Raw genomic sequence first — 22,665 nt, 5'->3', positions numbered from 1 at the left:
TCTTGTTTCTATTCCCTCAAGGACAAATTTTGGCGGTGCTTCCTCCATATTTGGTCCTTGACGGAATCTATAGACGGATTCTCTACCGCACATGACCCACCGACGGCGCTGCCGTTTTTCGTCCCTCGCCTCATATCCTTCTAACATGTAGGATCCTTGGTTGAATCACACCTCCGATATGGGGATACCCGCCCTGGGTTGCCAAGCTCATTTAGGTGGGAGGGAGTCAATTGCACGGTTTGCACCAAGAAGGAGAAGAGACTCCAGGGACGTACCTTTGGGGGGGGGGACAGGGGGGAGGCTCCCCCCCCCCAAAGTTTTGTAGAGTTGGCAAATCGAGGTGGACTTGGCAAAATGAAAATTATGAAACATGTTAGTTAATTAAAAAAACTCCTAAATCAATAGTAAACAAATCATTTAGAATTTCCAAGCAATTTACTTCCCTAAAATCATTAACTATATTTGAGATTTCTATGTAGTTGCTTCTCCTTATGTATAACTTACAAGACCTGATTTCTAAGCTAGGATGTCGGAACTTTAGTTCAGCCTTGTGGTAAAAGCTTTTTAAATAATCATTTTTCCTACAGCACCTTATAAAATTGAAAGGCAGATAGACGCGTGATAGGGAATATCGGTTGTTCGTTATTATTTCAGTGTTCATTTTCTAAGTTAAATTTGGCAATCTGTATAAAATTTATAAAAATAGTTTTTAATTTCTATAGATGTTACAGTTTTTTTTACTTAGGGAAAATTAGGTAAGTCGTGAATATTATAGTGATATTCTTGAGGAAAGTGAAAATTTTACAAGCCAATATTCCTAAAGTTGCGTTGGGTAAAGATAACGTGTGATCATATGGTGGGATACAGTGTCGGTTGTTCTTACGTTAATATTTCAGTAATAAGTGTTTGAATTGCTTATGTTATATTTGGGTATGAATAATTCCAGTTATTCAAAGCAGTTCAGTTAAACAACAGCTAGTATTCGTCAGGATGAAATGTATCTATTTTTTACTACAGCGTGTAACCCTTCAGGTTCATTTTCCCCGCTTACTTACTTTTTTATGATTTTTGTGTTTTATTTACTTTTGTTATTACGTTTTCCCCGCACTCTTGACCCTCTAAATTTACAGTTTTTGTTAAGTATTCTTGAAGCCCCCTACATCAAATATCTTAGAATTCCGAGCTCTATTTAATGAAACTAATCCCAGTGTTAAATATAAATTTAATTTAATGATAAACTAAAAACTTAAATAACTTTTGAACCATACATACAAATTAATTATTGTTTATAAGCCTTATAGAACTCGATCAAACCCCACGATAAAATATAAAATTAAGATAATTAATTAAACCATTCTCTCAATATAAATTATAAACTAAATCCCTGCCTTCGGCAACGCTAAAATTAATCCCTCGCTAATTAAAGTGTTTTTATCTCGGTCACAAGACCATGGTGCAATACATTCAGCAAACTTTCCCAGCCCAGGTTTTCCCTAAAACTTTCCGAACTAGACCAGTAAAATCCGCTCAGCTCACAGCGATCCCATGAAGTCATTTCAAGTTCACAAGCTTCGTATTAACTATCTGGTAGCAAGATACCAAGAAAAGCGGACGTTTTCCAAGGTTGCCGCCATAGAGTCGCGAGGGCGCCTGGACATTTCCGCTTGGAGACAGAAAATCGGGAACATCGAGACTCTCTGGCATCCCCCCCCCCCGCAACCCCGAGCGACCTTTCGTAAATCAGACGACGTCATCAGTACCATCATAGGACACGAGTCTTAGGGGCACCAATGACCCACGTAAGAAGGGAGGTCACTAATTACTTTTGTTTCAACTCCGCCTACAATCCTTGGAACAAAACCAAGAGACAGAGCCCCAAAAAGAGAGAAGTCTGCTTTTGCAAGAACGGACAGAACTCTGCTTTTGGCAGACCTGGACAGAACTGGATAGAACTCTGCTTCTCGGGCAAGAGAAGAACCATGTCGAAATAAATATAAAATAATGTGCGATGAAGTTGCGCTTAAATATTAATTAACCCTCAATGCAAACCACATGATCGGAACAACCCTCACTGATTGCCTAGATGACCCACAGCCAGGACATTCCGATCGGAAGAACATAAGCCAGGCAGTAATAGGTCTGAGAAGCGTAATGCCCTCAACACCCTCGAATCACCTGTTGATCACCCAATATCTAGCCATTCCGAGAGAAGACAGCCAGATGACCGAGACCTAGCCTAGCCGGACATTTCAGACTCAAACCCGAAGTACCTACGCCCCCGTCAGCTTGTGAAGTAAAAGAATATAGGAAGAAACCCGCAATCCGGCCGCCAAACCGTAGACGAGTAAATAAAGAGAATTAAAGAGAAGTGTGAATAAAGAAACGCGTAAACAAGCAATCCCCAAAGACGTCCCGTTCTGTGAAGTGCGTGTGTCGGGCATCTTACGTAAACCGAGGAACGAGAAAACCCGTAAACGGAGAGACGACAACGTAGCGGAGGACACCGAAACCAAGTGATGAGTAGAATTTCCATCATAACCCCCCCCCCCCCCCCTTGTAGAGTACCCAGGGTCGAAATACGAAGTAGCCAGTGAAAAGTAGAGAAAAAGTTTTAGAAAAGAAAGCTTAATCCCTCGCTATTGTCCGAGAAAAGGATTTAAGACAGGTCCCCTCGAGGTTGAGAGTTCATTCTGCTTCTTGTATTTATACAGTTCAGATTACTTTTTCCGTTCGCGTTGTGCCCTCGCCATTGTTATTATTTTGAGTTAATTATTGTCATTGTTTAATTGTAGAATCTTTAATTGTAGTATTTAATTGTAGTGTTTATTATTATTTAGTGTAAGTGTATATTAATTTCTGAGCCCTCCGTCCTTTGAGGCCAAGATGCCTGAGAGTAGGGATACTGGTACCGATCCCATGGAAAACCGTAAGAGATAGTTCCATTAATAAATATAAGGTCAAAGAGTGTATTTTTAGTGTTTAAATTCCCCTCGTATATTGGAAAAAGCTAAAAGAACCATAGTAGAGATGGCCTAACCATCACTAGAAGCAAAGTAAGATTATCCCCTCAGTTCCCCCCCGCAATTTTGTTCATTTGTTTTTGTATTTTAGTGTTATTTATAAATTTGAGTGTTAAATAAAGATTTTGTGATTGATTAGCGACAAAGGGTTTCCATTCTGAATTCGAATCTCCCCCTCTTTTTTATTTTTTTTCTTTCCCCTGTATGTAACCCCCTCTCTCAGATTTAATTCACTCCACGATAAGGCCACGACTCGCATTTTGTCGCCATCTTCCCCCCGCCTTGGTGAATTAAAATCTATGAGCAAGGGTTAGGAATTTTTCCGTCCATCAATTGTATGACGAATTCCTTAAAAACCTTACAAGCGGGATACACGACGAGAAAATAGTAAGCGGGTTTGATGGGATTTTTAAATTGCTGTAACATCGTTCAATCTCTGTTTTCTTCTTCGTGTATCTCACTTTAATTATAAAGAGAGTACGCAAATGCTTCACTCAATATAACTAGACGCCGAGCCGTTTTCGCCATTGAATTGGGAATAGTACCGCTAGAATGAGATATGCGCGTTCGGTAGTCGTGGTTTCGCGAAACAAATTCTGAAATTTCCAGTCGGCGCACTCAGCCGTCAACTCTCTCATAATACGGGTGGCGCCATCTATAACTTCCAAAGTACATTAGTACCATTAATTCAATTGTATAGTATATAGTTCCCGCCGCTAACAGCGGATGGCGCCACCGATTATAACTTTAATGAAACATTTAAATTGAAATCTACCGTAACAATCCAAACTTAGACGACTTGACAAACTTTGGTTTTTACTTGGCAAATTTCACTTACCTCCCCCCCCAAACGTACACTCTTCGGTACGCCCCTGGAAGAGACTGGGGGGAATTGGTTTTGCTTTCCCCTAGTCTGAGGATGTCATATTTCACCGCCGCTGTCGGGAGCATATGTGGTTCAGCCATGCAGCGTTTCCCAAAGTCAGTTTTGCGACAGGTACTCAACAGCGTTGCCAACCGTACTATAATTATAGTACATTTCGATAATTTTACCTTTCGAATTTTTCCGTACTATAATTTCAATCACGTACTATAAAGTACGCTTTTTGCGATAATTTTACTATATTTCCGATATTTGTGCGATAATTTAAGAAATTTTAAAAAGTTCCTTTCTGTTAACATAAGAACGGCGTTTCCAGTTTCTTATGTTACTCCTAGTAGGCTAAGAATTGAAATATTATACTCCTTGGAGTGTTTGGTTTGTACTCGAAAATACGGCCGACTTGACTAATCAAGTGTGTTGTAGCCTAACGAAAACGAAATATGTTAGTAATGGCCAACTATGATAAAGTGCTATTACGCTATAGTGAGTAATCAAAGTTGGCCGTACTTCGAGAAAATTCGATAATTTTTCAGCTTCGATGTATAATTTCAGTTTTGGGACCTGGCAACACTGGTACGCAACCACAAGTGATTGAATGGAATGAGAATATTTATACGGGCCTGCAGGAAGACATTTTATTTGAACAATGACGAGGCCACAAAGTATGTTTGATGGTCGATTTTAATGGACACATTGCGGAACTGGAAGAAGAAAATATTAACGGCTTGCGTATGAAGACTTTCGTGGATATGAATAATTTGGTTATTGCTAACTTGACTCCTTGCTGTAACGGCAAATTCACCTGGCACGGTAGAGACTCGCGCACCACTGTTTTTACGTTTTATGAAGTTAAGAGTTGATTGATAATGTGGTAGAAATGAAAATAGATGAAGCTGGCGACTCAAGCGTGGGTAGTGACCATAACTCCATTTATGTGACTATGAACTTTCAGCCGTCACGATGGTATCCAGCTTACGTTAATTTTCCAATTTCACACGTATTTACAGAAGTTTACCCACAATGTAACGAATTTTTTTGAATTAACAAAAGCTTCACAATTTATTTAATTTTAACCAAATTAACATAAATTTATAAATTTGACACAAATGTCTACTTACCCAAAAATTTACCAAATTTAACCTATATCTTCTTTAATTCCACCGAAATTTAAGCATGTAATATAAATTTATCCAATTTTTAGACATTTAAGTAAATTTGTCCTATTTAATCCGGAATGTAAAAAACTTAAACCTTTGTCTGTCAATAAGTTCGCAATGAAATAATTATGCGGAAAATTCAAGTTCTAATAATTTATTAGAAATATTTACAAGACTAGATTTATAACATGGTACATAAACAAAGCGAAGTTACCATTGAAAAATTTAAAAATGTATTTACAAGAACCGACTAGTAATTTCTAAAATAAATGTAGAGTAAAAAGGTTATTGGGGCCCCAAAAACCCAGTTGTCATCCCGAATGCGGATGGAGGCGGCACAATTACTTGAGGGACTGATTTGCCCGTTTCAATTACCTCCAATGGAAACGATGGAATTTCTTGGGCAACAGGGATATCCATAGGGGCTGCAATCAAGAACAGTATATTAGCTGATCAACTTCAGAAAAAAAGTTTTGTAAGAACTCTATACATACCGATGGCACGACCATAGTGTTCCACCGTTTCGCTGACACCACTGGTTACTGATACCTGACCTTCGACCCGAGGAACGATTGTCAAACTCTTGCCGACTCCCACCATCGCTTTTTGGGCAGTCTCAGCCCAAGTTGCTCCGATGGCCATTTTTCCACCTGCAACAGCTTTCTTTCCAGATGCTAATTTCGCGCTACCAACTTTAGCTCCCGCTGATACGATTGCTTTTCCCGCTGTTAGCTTGGCGGATCCGATTCCAGAGACTATTTTCCCAACGCCCACCTTGACTCCGATTAGTTTGGCGCCACCGAGACCACCAACCAGTACTTTACCGCCGACGATTTTGCCAGCCCCAAGGACCATCGCTTTCTTGGCTAATCCTAACCCAGCGACTTTTGTACCGATGATGACTTTCCCTCCAACCAGAACCGCACCTCCGAGACCGACGGCAGTTTTCTTGGCAATTGCGAGTTTAGCGGCTCCGACGGTTAGTTTAGTTCCAACGACCAGTTTGCCGGAGACCAGGGCCTTTCCACCGACGACAGCAACTCCGCCGACAACAGCTTTTCCTCCAGCAACCGCTAGTCCCGCTTTACCAAGAGCGACTTTCCCAATGACTCCGGCTCCCGCTTTAGCTACAGCTATTTTACCACCGACCAAAGCTTTTCCTCCGATGAGAGCAGCTCCACCGACCTTCTTCGCGAGACCAAGAGCAGCGGCTCCGACTACCGCTTTCGTTCCAATGACTACTTTGCCTCCAGCGACAGCTAGTTTAGTTCCCGCGGCACCAGCAGCTAATGTGCCGGCGACCAGAGCTTTTCCTCCGACGACAGCAACTCCGCCAACTTTTTTAACGATCCCAAGACCAGCGGCTCCAACAGCCACTTTAGCACCAACCACAGCTTTTCCTCCGGTAACAGCTAGTCCCGCTTTACCAAGAGCGACCTTTCCAAGGACACCGGCTCCCGCTTTTGCTACAGCAACTGTACCTCCGACGACAGCTTTTCCACCAGCAACGACCAATTTGCCTTTACCAAGAGCGACTGTCCCAACGAGCCCAGCTCCGGCTTTGGCCACAGCAACCGTCCCACCGACCAAGGCTTTTCCTCCGGCAACGACAACTTTGGCTTTCCCCGCTGCGACAGATCCGACGACTGCGGCTTTAGCTTTTCCGAGGGCGATCTTACCACCAGCGACGGCTTTTCCTCCAGCAAGGACTAATTTGCCTTTTCCGACAGCTACTTTTCCCACGAGCCCAGCCTTAGCTTTTCCTAAAGCTACTTTCCCAGCTACGACTTTTCCTCCGAGAAGGACGGGGATTGCTATGGCCTTTTTAGCCAAGATACCTTTCCCGATGGCCAGAGCTCCAGCACCTTTGGCAACAGCGAGTCCTCCTCCAACCAGACCCTTCTTGGCGATAGCACCTCCAACAAGCCCTTTCGTCAACAGAAAAGAAGAGACTTGGAATTCTTGAATCAAGAGGCCGAAGCACAGGAATACTAACAAACTCTTCATATTAGCGTTCATGACTGTATTGAAAGGTAATTTATAAGATTAATAATTAACTTTATAATAACTAAAAATTCAACGTTAGTGAAGGAAGCTATACTTACCGAAATACAAGAACTCAAACCGATGTTGGAAATCTACCACTCTAGACTACCTTGAAACAACCTGTGGGAACTAAACCAAGAAGTGAATCCAGGCTGGAGATCTGATGACAAGTCAAAATGCCCCTCGCCTTTTATAGTGGTTAAAATACATACGCCAACTAGCCTCGTCCAATCACGGAGCTTCCGTATCGACTCGAGGGAGTGGGTTTGGTAGTTACCTCCCCCCTGGATTTACTGCCCATTTATGTGCATATAAAAATAGTCCTTCACTGAAAGCGAAGGCCTACTTAATATTATTTAAAATACTTTAAGTCATAAAAAAGAGATATAAAAGAAACGATAATTAGGGTTACATTCTTTTTGGATTTAAATTAAGGCATCCAAGTTTATAAAGTTGTTATTTAGCATAAAAAGTAAAATATTGTGGGAAACTAAAAACAATGAGCTTTTTTTTAATCTGATTTAAGTCAATTTGTCTAATTTAAATCAATCTCAATTTAAATCGCGAGTTAAATCAAGTTATTACTTAAAGAATTTGATTTATATCACCAATTATTCTTTTTTTAGGAGTAAGGCTGACTAGTGAGCCTCCTATCTTAATTTATTTTTGTAGTCACTGCCTAGTGGGGGTAAAAATGGGGGTATAAAAACAAGAAGGGCAGCCAACATTATGCTTTGCCCGTCATAATTAAAATAGGAATTTATTATCACTTAAGTTACATGACTATTTGCGGTGCGAGCTATTAGTAAGTTTTTAAATTTCTTCAAATTTGTTTAGGGTTTAGCTTTATTATCTCTTTTCATAATGGACTAATCTACTTATTCACTAATTTTATCATCCTTTACAATGCATTACATAGGTGGTTCCTTTTAACTTAACATTGCGTATATACTAATCTCCACCACTCTCCCCCTTTTCGGCTTTCCGTTGCTATGCAACTCGTTTTGAAATTTTTAATATTTAGGCTTAGTTTCTCTATTCGATGTTATAGTTGCAAGCCAGATTTCCCGCACGGTACTATTGAGTGCCAAATAGGACAAAACCGTCTACCGTTGGAATTTCTGGCTATTTTATTTAATTTAGTTTTTCACTCGAAGATCTATTTGGTCCGAGTTTCGCGTCTTTTGGTTTGATCGAAGACCTATCGGTACGAGCTATTAGTAAGTTTTTAAATTTCTTCAAATTTGTTTAGGGTTTAGCTTTATTATCCCTTTTCATAATGGACTAATCTACTTATTCACTAATTTTATCAAACTGTGCTATTGCTACGCCACTGGGTTGGTGTATCTCTAATTGTTTCTTTTCGTTCAGCCGATATTTTGCGTTACTTAATTTGTGACCAGCACTTATTTCAACAAAATTTTATGGAATTACGCAATTTATAAAAATAAGTATAAAATACGTTAATTTTCGTGTAACTTAATAATATTATTAGTAACGCGATAGCCTTAAGTAAGACACTTACCACAACATTTCTTCACCACTGACCAATTAGTATAACGACTAGGCCATCCATATTATTTTTCTGTTGATATAATGATATTGGGTTTAATTTGGATTCCGAAAGTCAGTGGTGACATAACATCATCTTCCTTTAAGCTTGGGAGAGTGTGGGAGAGAAGTTAATCGAACAGACGACGTTATGACGTCAATGAAGTGAGTCTTCACAAGATGGGGGGGGGGGGGGTAATTTTCACCCACCGACTTTCGGAATCTGAATATGATTGTGCAACAATTGCTCAGTCATATTCAAATTACACTAAGCCGACAATATTTGCCAATTGTAGGATATTGTTAATTCGTTAGATACTGCCACATTCCCTAAAGTTTTTTTTTAAAAGGTTCAAAATATATTAATTGGAAGTTTTCAACTTCCTTTACATTTTTGAGAAATTTAGTTTCATTATTTTATCTCAGAAACGATAATGTACCATTTATTTTCTTATGATCTTTCATGAATTTCAACGCTGCTGATTCTTTGTCTTCTCTTCATACTTTTGGAGCTATCTCGTGTTTTTCTGGATTTCGCTAGACCACCATTAAATGAACCGCGCATAATAATAATAATAATAATCAGCTAGGCTAATACCCAAGGCACAACCTTAGGCCTAAGTCATCAAGCGACTTTTGAAGCCTTTAATTCAGGTGGCCGGGTTACAATGCGTAGGAGGGTGGTGGCAAGCCATGCATGCCACGCGAGCCAACAGCTCCCTACACTAACTATTACCGTTAACCTCAACGCGAGGGGTCGGACATTCCCAAAAAAAGCGTACGGGAAATCTCTGTGATTTCGCGATTTCGTCAAAGATTTCGTGATTTCGTCAGATTTCGCGATTTCGTCAAAGATTTCGCGATTTCGTCGGAGATTTCGCGATTTCATCAGATTTCGCGATTTCGTCAAAGATTTCACGATTTCGTCGGAGATTTCGCGATTTCGTCAGAGATTTTTCGATTTAATCAGATTTCGCGATTTCATCAGATTTCGCGATTTCGTCCAAGTTTTCGCGATTTTATTAGATATTTCGCGATTTCGTCAAAGATTTCGCGATTTCATAAGATTTCGCGATTTCGTCAAAGATTTCGCGATTTCATCGGAGATTTCGCGATTTCGTCAAAGATTTCGCGATTTCGTCTGAGATTTCACGATTTCGTCAAAGATTTCGCGATTTCATCAGAGATTTCGCGATTTCGTCGGAGATTTCGCGATTTCATCAGAGATTTCGCGATTTCGTCGGAGATTTCTTGCGAAGTGTACGGGATTTTGTACAAATGTCCGACCCCTCGCCTCAACGCGTTTGATAGTTCGTGCTTCGAAGTTCGAAGATAAACCGAATTACAAACGCTAAAATGGTACTTAGTTTTCATCTTCCTAGGTACTAGTGCACAGAACCCTGAAGAAATTGAAAATCTTAAAAGTGCTTATATTTTTTAAACTGTAAAGAAAAAGATATCCGATGATGTCAAACTTACAAACATGTAATGCATGCTATCGCTATTTCTTAATTTAGTCCACATGATATAGATGTAAACAGGAAAGTTAATTAATTAGATCAGGTAACTCATTCTGACCATTGGCTGAAATGTCGGCGTACTAAAATGTTTTTATTCCAAGTCATCCAATAACCATAAACGGCCCAAGATTTCCAAATTCGCAGCACATTCCAAAATACCGACAAATTCGCGCCGTAGAAGGAAGTGAACTATTTTCACATAAAAGCGTGCTAGCATCGTCATTAGTTACAACAGTCTAGAACGTAGGAAAAATCCTGCTGCCGGTTAATATATCTCCCAACCATACTTCTTCACACGTCGTTGAAGACAGAAAATTGCTATATTCTACAATGTTCTAGACTGTCGCCTCACGCCTGACTAATCCCTTTAAACTTACATTGTTAGCGAAACGCGTTCAGAAAAATACTGTAAAATGTCATCGTTGAAAATCCGGAAGGATGGAGCTGCGTGGATGGGTGGAAAGGCGTACCTCATCTCTCCGCGAACCAGACAGTACCATCCACGCCGGGTAGAGTCCCCAAGCCGTCCTGTGTAACGCCGAATAGAGAATGAAGTCCAAGGTAGGGTACGTATTGTAGCGGTTCCAGGGGTAAGTAGCGTACACGACGAACGCAACTGGCCAGCCCACCATCGTTGTCCACTGCGGGATATATTAATTGCACGATCAAACGCGATAGTTTTCGTACTTTTACGGGTCATTGGAATCTTTCCAGCGATAGTTTGACTTTTGGATTCTGGGCTAGGAAGGTTCCCAATTATAGCCCAACTGAGTAAATTCCCAGATGAACATAAGGCATCGTGTATCTCTTATGGCCGTACTCGTTCGCTCGACTACCAAGTACTCGTTTAAGAACTTACTTCATATCACGAAGGAAAGATAATTTGAGTCAGCGCATTCTTTAAAATGTGACACTAGTGCCTTCTACCCATCAATTTTTTTTAAATATATTTTAGTGATGACAGTTACAGGTGAAAATATTAGCGTTATCTCGTTATCACGCGTATAAAATAAATTTAGCATTACATTTCGAGAAACGCTCCGCGGTTGGCTTTTCTTTTCTTTCCTCCGTTGATATGGCAGAACGGTTGCGTTCAATCATGGATTAATCCATGGTTCAATTTACCGAAGGCGCCGTCATATTGTCTCAAGGCTTAGATAGATTAACTAATTGATCAATGGATTCACGGTTGAATAAACGTCTCCTGTTTCTTATTGCACGATTTTCGTTGTTTCTGGGTTCTCACTCACTGCATTTCGTACTTGATCTATTACAAAATATAATTATTAGGCATTTGATTAATTATTAAAATACCGGAGTGTCTTTTTTTTGCCCTGACTGGGCATTTTTCTTAAGAACTACAAGAGTAACAAGGGCAGTAGTCTAAACAATAATCTTCAGTGAGATTATTAACTACGTCCCGACATTTTAAGCACTCAATGTTGATCTAAGAATACACTTTCGCCGCTAGGTCATCTAAGCCTTATTATTCCATTGGCTGTCCTGATAAGAGTGATAACAAGTATTTTGGCCAATGGCTGTCTGAAAAAGAATTTACGGTGAGATAATATGTTTCAATTGTACACTACGCTAATTTTTCTGGAATTTATCAGGTACATGTAGGTCGTCGGCGGGAATTGCCTATTTTCTGTTGAATTCTAATATTAATCCTTAATATTGCGTAAATTTCAAAGTGATCAATAAATATTTAATGTAGATTTTTATTTTTAAGCTTCATTATAGCGTATTTTTAGTATTATAAACGCGTTTTACAGTTTCGAAATTGCATACATTGATACAAATGTAAACTCAGTGGCGCCGATCGCTTTTTTCCCCAATGGGGGCCGAAGCTCACTAATAAACTTGGAATAAGGCTGCTGGCAACACTTTCTTGCTACGGATGCTTAACATCGGCGGTTTTACCAATGGGGGCAAACTATTTTTTATCCCAGTTGGCGAACGTTATTGAATCAAATCTATTCATATTTACTTAAATTGACTTGTACCGAGTTAATTTTATTCGTTTTCGAAACTAATAAAACTTTTATTTCTTGAAATATATCGAAGTGGAGACAGACCCTAGATTTACCAATTTTATTTTAAATGGGGAAAATACTCAACCTTGTTTGCCAAAACGCTTTTTTTTTCTTGTCATGGCAAAACGACAGCCCATGTACCAAGTTCGCTATAGCGGTATTCCTGTAATATAAAATTTAACCGAAACCCCCTCAGTTCCATCATAATTAGTTAAATCACCTAGGCAAAATTCCTTGTTAGTTTAATATGTCTTTAATCGGTTTGCTTATCTTATAAAGTGGCTAGGCCCTCAGTCTGATCATCTATAACACGAGACTTTTCGTGGAACGTGTTACTTTAATTCGAATAAGAATCAATCTAAGCGTATGCTATGTAACGCCTATTATAAAAAAATGATCAGCTCAATAAACTCATTGTTAGATAAAAGCGTAAAAGTTTTAATATTTGTTTAATATAAAATAATTTAACAGTAGCGCGCATTAGTTTTAAAAATTGGTGGAATAAATATTGGATTAATTGAAGCTTCAGGTTCCAGTTCCAAATCTTCGAATTCCCCTTCATCCTCTACGGTCGCTTCCTGGTATTGCTGGTATTCGCAAATGAGGTCATTCATGTTGGAATCTGCTTCAGTGAACTCTGTCTCATCCATTCCTTCAGCCGTGTACCAGTACAGGAAGGCCCTTCTTTTAAACATATCTGAAGGCAACAAAAAATCAATATAAGCACGAGTCCAATGTGGTTCCATAAGGGTGACACCATTTACAGGAATGGAATACTATGAGCTATATAAAACCAAACTACAGCAGACTGCCAATAAAACTTCTGTTGGGGGTTTATATTCATATTGCAAGCAGATAATTTAGGTTTTAAGAACACCACCTTTAGTATTGAAAGAGCTCCATTTTTAGCTCAACCAGACAGAAACGTTTCGGAAACAACGCTGAACGAGTTAACATTAAGGTATGAAAAGAACAGGTATTTGGATTTACCAGAGAATTGTTGACCTATACGCTTGAATACTTCTTGAATGGCCGTAGAATTTCCAACAAATGTGCCAGACATCTTAAGACCTTTCAGGGGAATATCGCACACCACCACCTTCACGTTGCTCGGAATCCACTCGACAAAATAGCTTCATATAAGTGATTAATATTAGCGCCAAAGAAAAACAGCGTAAGACTTTGTCAGGAGCCATAATAGTGCCATTCTACACACATTCTCCGAATCAAAGTTTCCGAAGCGCTTTATTGGCGCCAACTATAGTCTACAATGGTAGAAGGGATATTATGATTTACCTGCTTTTATTTGTTCTGAATATTGAGCATTTGGTGGTCAACTTCCCTCATGCTCATTCTGCCTCTGAACATGGCGGCGCCAGTCAAATACCTTCCATGTCCTCAAATTACGAAACGAAACTGTTAGGTGGGATTGATATTTTACAATATTCATGGTTTTAACAAAGGGATATGTCTAGGTAAGTATCTAGAGAAATCTCTTTTTTAAAAGCAACTGTTCACGAACAAATTAACTGTAGGGTTAACTCCGGAACCGACAGAGTCGTATAATCTTGGCTTGTTCTCGCAGTCAGAGGAGCAAAGCCCGGCATGAAGAAATGGAGACGAGGGAAGGGTACCATATTGACTGCTAACTTGCGGAGATCCGCGTTGAGTTGGCCGGGGAACCTCAAACAGGTTATTACGCCGGTCATGGTGCGCGATACCAAATGATTCAGATCACGGTAGCTTGGGCTGGACAGTTTTAGAGTACGAACACAAATGTCGTACAAGGCTTCGTTATCAATTGTGAAAGTTTGGTCCGTGTTTTCCACCAACCGATGCACGGACAGAGTAGCGTTGTAGGGCTCCACCACTGTATCAGATACCTTGAAAAGAAGAAACAGATTCTTATTTCTGGAGATTAAAGCAATTTAAATAAAACCTACTTTTGGAGATGGGACTACTGAAAACGTGGCCATAATTCGATCGGGATATTCTTCCCTTATTTTTGACACTATCAGAGTCCCAATTCCGGACCCGGTTCCGCCACCCAATGAGTGGGTCATTTGGAACCCTTGAAGAGAGTCGACGCTTTCCGATTCTTTGCGAACAACGTCCATTACGCTGTCTACAAGCTCTGCTCCTTCTGTGTAATGACCTGTAGCCCAGTTGTTACCAAATCCCCTTTGACCTTAAGGAAAACAAGAAATAGTAGCCATTATAAATTGTTCTTCTAGCGACGTTTTAGTCACGTAGCTCGTCCAAGGATTATTGGCTGATAATAGCTTTTTTATAAGCGAGGGCTAACCACTCTTAAAAAGTCTGTACACCGGATTACGCTTAGATTACCACTGCCAAAGGCAGGGACTTCAAAGATTACGCGTAATCCCATTAGTACAGTCAAAGGTACGGCTCTGTACACCGATTACGCGGAGTGATCAGCCCCTCGTTTATAAGGGACATGGAACCACTTAACTTGAGAACTGAAAAACGTAAGAAATTTGTATCAATAAACCCGGGAATTAAAACAGAGTGACTAAACTTGGTAACTTCGAATGTCTTTGAACACACGGCTTAAGTTATTGCAATCTTCATATTTCACAGCACCCCCAGCTATACCTACGTGACTCAACAAATATTCAAATTGGCACTATTAATAGATTTTAAAGTAAAGGCCTTGTATAAACACGGTGTATACACATTAAAACGATACACCGTAAAATTTCGATGCTTCTGATTGTGAATTAACTTGGAGGCACTTCCTAGAGTTGAGTATTAGATAAAAATAATTACGAGTATTTATTTGTTTAGTTTTGTCCGAATTGGCTCCTTTCGGATCTACCTCAAGGCCCCATATCAGGTTACCGTCTGTTGTCTATGGCGAAACCTACCTTACAGTTTCAAATGAACTAACCATGAATAAAATTGTCTGGTCTAAATAGCTGCCCGAAGACTCCGGAACGTACAGAGTCCATGGTGCCAGGCTCGAGATCCCCAAGAACGGCCCATGGCACGAATTTTTCAGCTGAAATTGTGGTTTAATTTAAATTTAATTTGTTAGTTAGCTGGTTGTGTCGAAAATTTATATTAACTCGACGACGTTTTGTAAGAGACAACGAACAAAAATTAGCTTATTTTTGGGCGTGATTTTAATAATTGACGAACAGAAAATATTTATTTTCTCGTTATAATTCACCATAAATTTAAACAGTAGAATTAAAAACTCCGTCGTATATTTATTTAATAACCAGCATAAAACAATAAATTGACAATTTAAAAATATTCTTAGAAATTGAGAATAAATTAAGACAGCATAGTTACCAGAGGCCTCGTTGTAGTAGACAGGCTCCCCGCCAGCAATAGGCACAAGTAGGCACGTGCCTACGTTGAAAAAGTGTAGGCCTACTTTGGGGGCCTCTAAATTTTTGAAACGGTGCCTATTATAACCCTCAATATTTTTAGTTACTAGTTTGTAAAATAAGATTTGATATTTCCATTTTTAGCCTTCTGAGAGTAATATAACAGATTGGAAACGAAGAAAATCGAAAGTTAATTTTATCGAAATGTACTATAATTAGAGTACGGTTGGCAACGCTGTCCGTGATTATAGATTTTCCCCTTGAAAAAACTTTTTCTTTTGAATTGACTGATAAGAGATGGTGACGCCGGGAGGGGGAAATACGTCATGCTAGGCCGCAAAGTGCAGGGACACCTGTCTTTTTGCCTCGGTGTCAGTGAGAAGCTACAATACACACAACAAAGACATTTAGTTTCTTGGAATTTGACGACGTCAGTGAAGAGGACCGGAGGGGGGGATTGCCAAAACCGGATTTCTCTCTTTCTCGTCCCAGCAGAGGTAAAGCCCAAGCCTATTACTTTGATAGGAAGGGGTTATTCTTTCAAATATTGAGGAATTTGGGTTTCCCCTTTTTCCCTCTTTTGCGAAGTCACGTGATTTCAGTGACCATCGAACGGGGTCCGTCAGTGATTAGGGTCTCGCGTTTCGTCAATCATGGACTGTAAATTTACAGTCCGTGCGTCAATCGTCAATTCGTTTTCGTCTCCTGAGCAAGATAGTTCTCAATTTCGAGTCTCTTTTGGCCAGAATTTAACTAGATTTAATAGTTGCTTTTTCAAGGCTAATAAGCTATTGTAGCTTAATTTTCCAAACAGCCTTTTTCAAGGCTAATAAGCTATTGTAGCTTAATTTTCCAAACAGCCTTTTTCAAGGCTAATAAGCTATTGTAGCTTAATTTTCCAAACAGCCTTTTTCAAGGCTAATAAGCTATTGTAGCTTAATTTTCCAAACAGCCTTTTTCAAGGCTAATAAGCTATTGTAGCTTAATTTTCCAAACAGCCTTTTTCAAGGCTAATAAGCTATTGTAGCTTAATTTTCCAAACAGCCTTTTTCAAGGCTAATAAGCTATTGTAGCTTAATTTTCCAAACAGCCTTTTTCAAGGCTAATAAGCTATTGTAGCTTAATTTTCCAAACAGCCTTTTTCAAGGCTAATAAGCTATTGTAGCTTAATTTTCCAAACAGCCTTTTTCAAGGCTAATAAGCTATTGTAGCTTAATTTTCCAAACAGCCTTTTTCAAGGCTAATAAGCTATTGTAGCTTAATTTTCCAAACAGCCTTTTTCAAGGCTAATAAGCTATTGTAGCTTAATTTTCCAAACAGCCTTTTTCAAGGCTAATAAGCTATTGTAGCTTAATTTTCCAAACAGCCTTTTTCAAGGCTAATAAGCTATTGTAGCTTAATTTTCCAAACAGCGTTTTTCAAGGCTAATAAGCTATTGTAGCTTAATTTTCCAAACAGCCTTTTTCAAGGCTAATAAGCTATTGTAGCTTAATTTTCCAAACAGCCTTTTTCAAGGCTAATAAGCTATTGTAGCTTAATTTTCCAAACAGCCTTTTTCAAGGCTAATAAGCTATTGTAGCTTAATTTTCCAAACAGCCTTTTTCAAGGCTAATAAGCTATTGTAGCTTAATTTTCCAAACAGCCTTTTTCAAGGCTAATAAGCTATTGTAGCTTAATTTTCCAAACAGCCTTTTTCAAGGCTAATAAGCTATTGTAGCTTAATTTTCCAAACAGCCTTTTTCAAGGCTAATAAGCTATTGTAGCTTAATTTTCCAAACAGCCTTTTTCAAGGCTAATAAGCTATTGTAGCTTAATTTTCCAAACAGCCTTTTTCAAGGCTAATAAGCTATTGTAGCTTAATTTTCCAAACAGCCTTTTTCAAGGCTAATAAGCTATTGTAGCTTAATTTTCCAAACAGCCTTTTTCAAGGCTAATAAGCTATTGTAGCTTAATTTTCCAAACAGCCTTTTTCAAGGCTAATAAGCTATTGTAGCTTAATTTTCCAAACAGCCTTTTTCAAGGCTAATAAGCTATTGTAGCTTAATTTTCCAAACAGCCTTTTTCAAGGCTAATAAGCTATTGTAGCTTAATTTTCCAAACAGCCTTTTTCAAGGCTAATAAGCTATTGTAGCTTAATTTTCCAAACAGCCTTTTTCAAGGCTAATAAGCTATTGTAGCTTAATTTTCCAAACAGCCTTTTTCAAGGCTAATAAGCTATTGTAGCTTAATTTTCCAAACATCCTTTTTCAAGGCTAATAAGCTATTGTAGCTTAATTTTCCAAACAGCCTTTTTCAAGGCTAATAAGCTATTGTAGCTTAATTTTCCAAACAGCCTTTTTCAAGGCTAATAAGCTATTGTAGCTTAATTTTCCAAACAGCCTTTTTCAAGGCTAATAAGCTATTGTAGCTTAATTTTCCAAACAGCCTTTTTCAAGGCTAATAAGCTATTGTAGCTTAATTTTCCAAACAGCCTTTTTCAAGGCTAATAAGCTATTGTAGCTTAATTTTCCAAACAGCCTTTTTCAAGGCTAATAAGCTATTGTAGCTTAATTTTCCAAACAGCCTTTTTCAAGGCTAATAAGCTATTGTAGCTTAATTTTCCAAACAGCCTTTTTCAAGGCTAATAAGCTATTGTAGCTTAATTTTCCAAACAGCCTTTTTCAAGGCTAATAAGCTATTGTAGCTTAATTTTCCAAACAGCCTTTTTCAAGGCTAATAAGCTATTGTAGCTTAATTTTCCAAACAGCCTTTTTCAAGGCTAATAAGCTATTGTAGCTTAATTTTCCAAACAGCCTTTTTCAAGGCTAATAAGCTATTGTAGCTTAATTTTCCAAACAGCCTTTTTCAAGGCTAATAAGCTATTGTAGCTTAATTTTCCAAACAGCCTTTTTCAAGGCTAATAAGCTATTGTAGCTTAATTTTCCAAACAGCCTTTTTCAAGGCTAATAAGCTATTGTAGCTTAATTTTCCAAACAGCCTTTTTCAAGGCTAATAAGCTATTGTAGCTTAATTTTCCAAACAGCCTTTTTCAAGGCTAATAAGCTATTTGTAGCCTTTTTGAAACCTAATTAGCTATTATATTTACATATACTATAGCTCTGCTTTATCCAAACAGTCTTTTCGAGACTACTAAGCTATTACAAGCTTCGTTTAGAATAGGTTTTAAATTAAGTTTTAAAATATGAGCACCAAAAACGCCAGAAGCTCAAGAGAGAAGATGGTGTTGTTAGTAGTCAGAAAGGCGCAATGGAACGTTTTTTGAAATCGTCAGGCAAGAGTCATAATGATAGTCCCGTGGAAAGCTTGGGAAATAAAGAGGGTTTAGAATTCGAAGGTGGTAATATTTCTAAGGTTCTTCCAAACGTCCGTTCTGCTTTAGACATTGCACTAAGTAATGAAGCCGAAATTATTAGAAACCCTACTATATCTGCCGATGTGCAAGATTTAACTAATTTAACAGAAGTGCGCTTACACGAATTGGATATTAGTTTAGATAAAGATTGCCTTCCGGTTCAGCCTAAACTCAATCCTTTTCCTAAAACTTTAATGGGTGGTAAAAATCGTGGTTTCATTTCTTCTTGGTACGACAAATATCGAATGCTTGAGTATTCAGTTGCAAAAAATGCAGTTTACTGCTTTTGTTGCCGTCATTTTCTAGGCAGTAGAAATACTGGATTTGTGAACGGATTTTCGGATTGGAAAAATATGGCGAAAAAATTCGAAGAACATTTCACTTCGAATAAATCTTCCCACCAACTAGCCTATAGAATGTATTTAGACTACACTGAATTAAAATCTCGTGGATCAATAGCGTGTCAGGTTAATGGCCACCATAGACTTGACGTAATTAGAAATAGAGAGGTATTATCTGCACATGTGGAAGTCATAATTTTATGTTCTCAACAAGATTTAGCACTTCAGGGGAATACATCTGCCGATAAAATTGGAAACAGAGGAAATTTTATTGAAATTTTAGAACTTCTGAAAAGAAAATGTCCTAATTTGAAAGCCAAATGCGAGAGTATGCCCAATAATGCAAAATATATTCACAGCACTGTACAAAATGAAATAATTGACATTTGTGCAAATTTAGTAAGGAAAATGATTGTCGAAGAGGTCATCGAATCCGGTGGGTTTTACTCTGTAATTGCCCATGAAACCCGAGACAATTAATGCAGGGGTGGAGCAGCTAAGCGTTTGTATTCGATATACTAGAATAGAAATAGGTGTCGTAGAAAGATTTCTAGGTTTCACTGATTTACATAAGTTCGATTCTGAGAATATCAGCTTGGCAATTATAAATCTTTTGACAGAGGGTGGTTTAAAACTGGAGAATTGCGTTGGACAGACATATTACGGGGCAAGTGTAATGAGCGGACACGTAAAAGGAGTGAGGGTGAAAGTAGAAGAGGCAGTAGGCGGACATTGTCCGTACGTGCATTGCTACGCGCACCGCTTAAATTTAGTTTTAGTTGACTGTTGCTCCAAAATATTGGCAGTTAGGGAACTACTTGGTTTGGTTCAGGCCATATACAATTTTCAAAGCAATTCGGTTATTAGAAGCGAATATTTTAAAAACTCCCAAAAAGATCTAGGCTATGAGATACTTAAAATGCCACAAAGCTGCGACACTCGGTGGTGGAGTAAAAAAAAGGTGTTAGTTATTTTAGAAATAGACTTGATTCCGTAGTCTTAACGTTAGAGAATCTAATTGAAAACGGAAAACCAGAGGAAGCTGCTGAGTGTCGTGGGTATATATCCCAATTACATAACTTTAACAACTTAATATTAATTGTCGCACTAGACGAAGTATTAGGCGTAACGAATTCCCTGTCGGAATACTTGCAAACTTCGAAAGTTATTTTAACGGAAGCCGTTGCCATTTGCCAAGCTACCGTTAAGACCTTAGAAGAATGTAGGAACTCGGAACGTTTTGATTTAATTTGGGTAGAAGCTACTAAAATCGCAGAATCTGCTTTTATTGCAATACCTGATCGTAACAGCGAACCGATAGCTTTACGGAAACGTAAAATAATCCCTAACAAGAGATTAAAACATAAAGTGGTAACGAGTACAACGGATAGCAGGGAAACGGAAGCAAAAACCCTGATTGACCAGTTGAGGTCCACCTATTTCGAATTAGTTGATAAATTTATTTCAGAAATGAAAATTCGACTATTGGAAAACTCTGGCTTATTCAAAGGTATAATGGCGTCTGACCCTAACTCGGAAAACTTTCTTAACGAAAACGATATCGTAACCCATTGTAACACTTATAATCGGTTTCAATTCGACCTGAATTCGTTAAAAAGCCAAATTAAAATAGCCAGAAATTTAATTATCCCCAAGAAATTTACCAGCGTAATCGACTGCTTCCACTATTTAATTAAAATGGCAGATGGGTTCCCCGACCTAGTGAAATACTACAAAATTGTTTCTTGCATTAATGTGGCAAATACAATCTCAGAAAGAAGTTTCAGTTCACTCAAAAGAATTGAAACACGTCTACGGACAACTATGGGAGAATTTAGGCTTTCAAATCTGGCTACACTGTCGATAAATCGTGATTTGTCGAATTGTTTAAAAGAAAACCCAAAGTTAGTAGTCGATGAATTTGGAAAAAAACTAATCGAAGAGTGTCATTCCTTGATTAAAATGCCTTTAAAAAATTCAATGGGAAAATAGAAATCATGTCAAAATTTAAAACATTTATATAAAAAAATCCTTGAAACTCGGGAATTTTTGAAATAAACATTATAGATGGGGCCTCTAATTCAGGCTGGGCCTACGTGCATAAAATCCCTGGCGGGGCTACTGGTAGTAGACATTGATTCTCTGCCGTTGCAATTCCGAAGTGCCCGTGCACAGGCCACCAGGAGAAATTCCGTGCTCTTCAGAGATTACTTCCCAGAACTAAATATAATTACACCAAAAAAATGCAAAATATGGCTTTAAATAGAATAAAAATAACTTGTTAAAAAAGGGGGAATACAACGATGTTTAAAAGTGCACTTTTAAAAATCGTTGTATTCCCCCTTTTTTAACAAGTAATTTTGTGCAAGTCGCTAATAAAAACCACTAAATAAGAATAAAAATAAATTCGCGTCACTGGAAGTTTCTTGTTGAAAAAGATGATACAATATTGTTCACTCGAATCAGATGAATATTTATAGCAATTTGAACTAAGCATTAACAAATAAGATCTTAATCCACGTTTTTTAAGACATTTAAAGGATCCTTTTACAATATAAAATATCCGCGAAGCTACGAATTTGTCAGCAGAACAGAAAACAAGTTCAGCCGTTCTTTTAAACTTTATCTAAAATTATGTCAAAAATTATAACTTAATAATACTTGAAAAAATAGGTAAATGAATGGATGACGTCGTGTGACGTAGAACTGCCATTATTATTCACTCGAAAAGACCAATAACCCGTCTAACATTTTTTCACCCTTTTAACTCTAAATGGCACCATAAATTAAGGGAGTGCTCGTATATTCAGGTAAAGGTAGGCTAAGGTCAAGGTTATTATATTTAACAACGATATTTTCATACCTTCGATCCAATTTGGTTACCACACTGTCCAACTTGCACATGCACGATTTCCCTCATTTTGAAACACAATCTAGCTAATAAACGCACCGAGGAAATACAAAAGGTACCGGTAGTTTCTGGAACTTCGCGGAAAGCAGAAGAGAACGAGCTGACAGTGCAAAAATCATTAATATCGTCCATAAAAAATTAACTTTAAATGACGGGTTATTTTTTTTTGTTTGCTAATAGTCAAATAAGAGTAGAGACTGCAAAGTGGAATTAGACATCATGGACCTGACGGTAAAATCAGTAGGCGAATTTTATTTCGGGAATCCTTATTTATCCTTTGTTATACGGGTCCTTGTTTAGTTCTCAAACTTTAACCCTCAATCTCAATTTTCTACCCTCGAAAGGCGTCCCCACTGACGGTCGAAGGTCATGGCGGACGGACGAAATGCAAGTAAAGGGCATAAAAAGACGCGAAAAAGATTGTATTCTTCGGGGTATTTCATTTATTCATGATGTTCATAAGAATTGGGGTTTTTTTTAATTTCCACTCTA

General features: G+C 38.3%; 1 protein-coding gene and 1 pseudogene across 2 annotated transcripts; both read right to left on the bottom strand.

Annotated features, from left to right (window-relative positions):
- Positions 1–5,219: 5,219 nt before the first annotated feature.
- Positions 5,220–7,076, bottom strand: LOC149945495 (uncharacterized). Its single transcript, XM_090175257.1, has 2 exons — positions 5,555–7,076; positions 5,220–5,485 (listed from the first exon to the last, which is right to left on the bottom strand). Exons 1-2 carry the CDS (start codon positions 7,065–7,067, stop codon positions 5,346–5,348), a joined length of 1,653 nt encoding a protein of 550 aa, XP_090031383.1. The 5' UTR covers positions 7,068–7,076; the 3' UTR covers positions 5,220–5,345.
- Positions 7,077–12,612: 5,536 nt separating this feature from the next.
- LOC149945494 (tubulin beta-2A chain-like) lies at positions 12,613–22,182 on the bottom strand (annotated as a pseudogene). Its single transcript, XR_016480908.1, has 9 exons — positions 22,126–22,182; positions 21,396–21,482; positions 15,532–15,556; positions 15,125–15,235; positions 14,157–14,401; positions 13,722–14,096; positions 13,514–13,629; positions 13,204–13,349; positions 12,613–12,910 (listed from the first exon to the last, which is right to left on the bottom strand). The product of XR_016480908.1 is annotated as a tubulin beta-2A chain-like (transcript).
- Positions 22,183–22,665: the final 483 nt, after the last annotated feature.

The sequence above is a fragment of the Leiobunum rupestre genome, chromosome 5 (genome assembly GCF_980474605.1).
Source record: "Leiobunum rupestre chromosome 5, qqLeiRupe1.1.hap1, whole genome shotgun sequence".
NCBI lineage: Eukaryota > Metazoa > Arthropoda > Arachnida > Opiliones > Sclerosomatidae > Leiobunum > Leiobunum rupestre.
Note: the sequence above shows the minus strand (reverse complement) of the source record. Positions and strands in the feature narration are given on the sequence as shown.

Bases quoted from the DNA above. Each gene is read 5' to 3' on its own strand.
- LOC149945495 (XM_090175257.1), bottom strand. From the start codon at position 7,067: ATGAAGAGTTTGTTAGTATTCCTGTGCTTCGGCCTCTTGATTCAAGAA. The intron at 5,486-5,554 runs GTATGTATAGAG...TCTTGATTGCAG, and splicing joins ACACTATGGTCGTGCCATCG to CCCCTATGGATATCCCTGTT.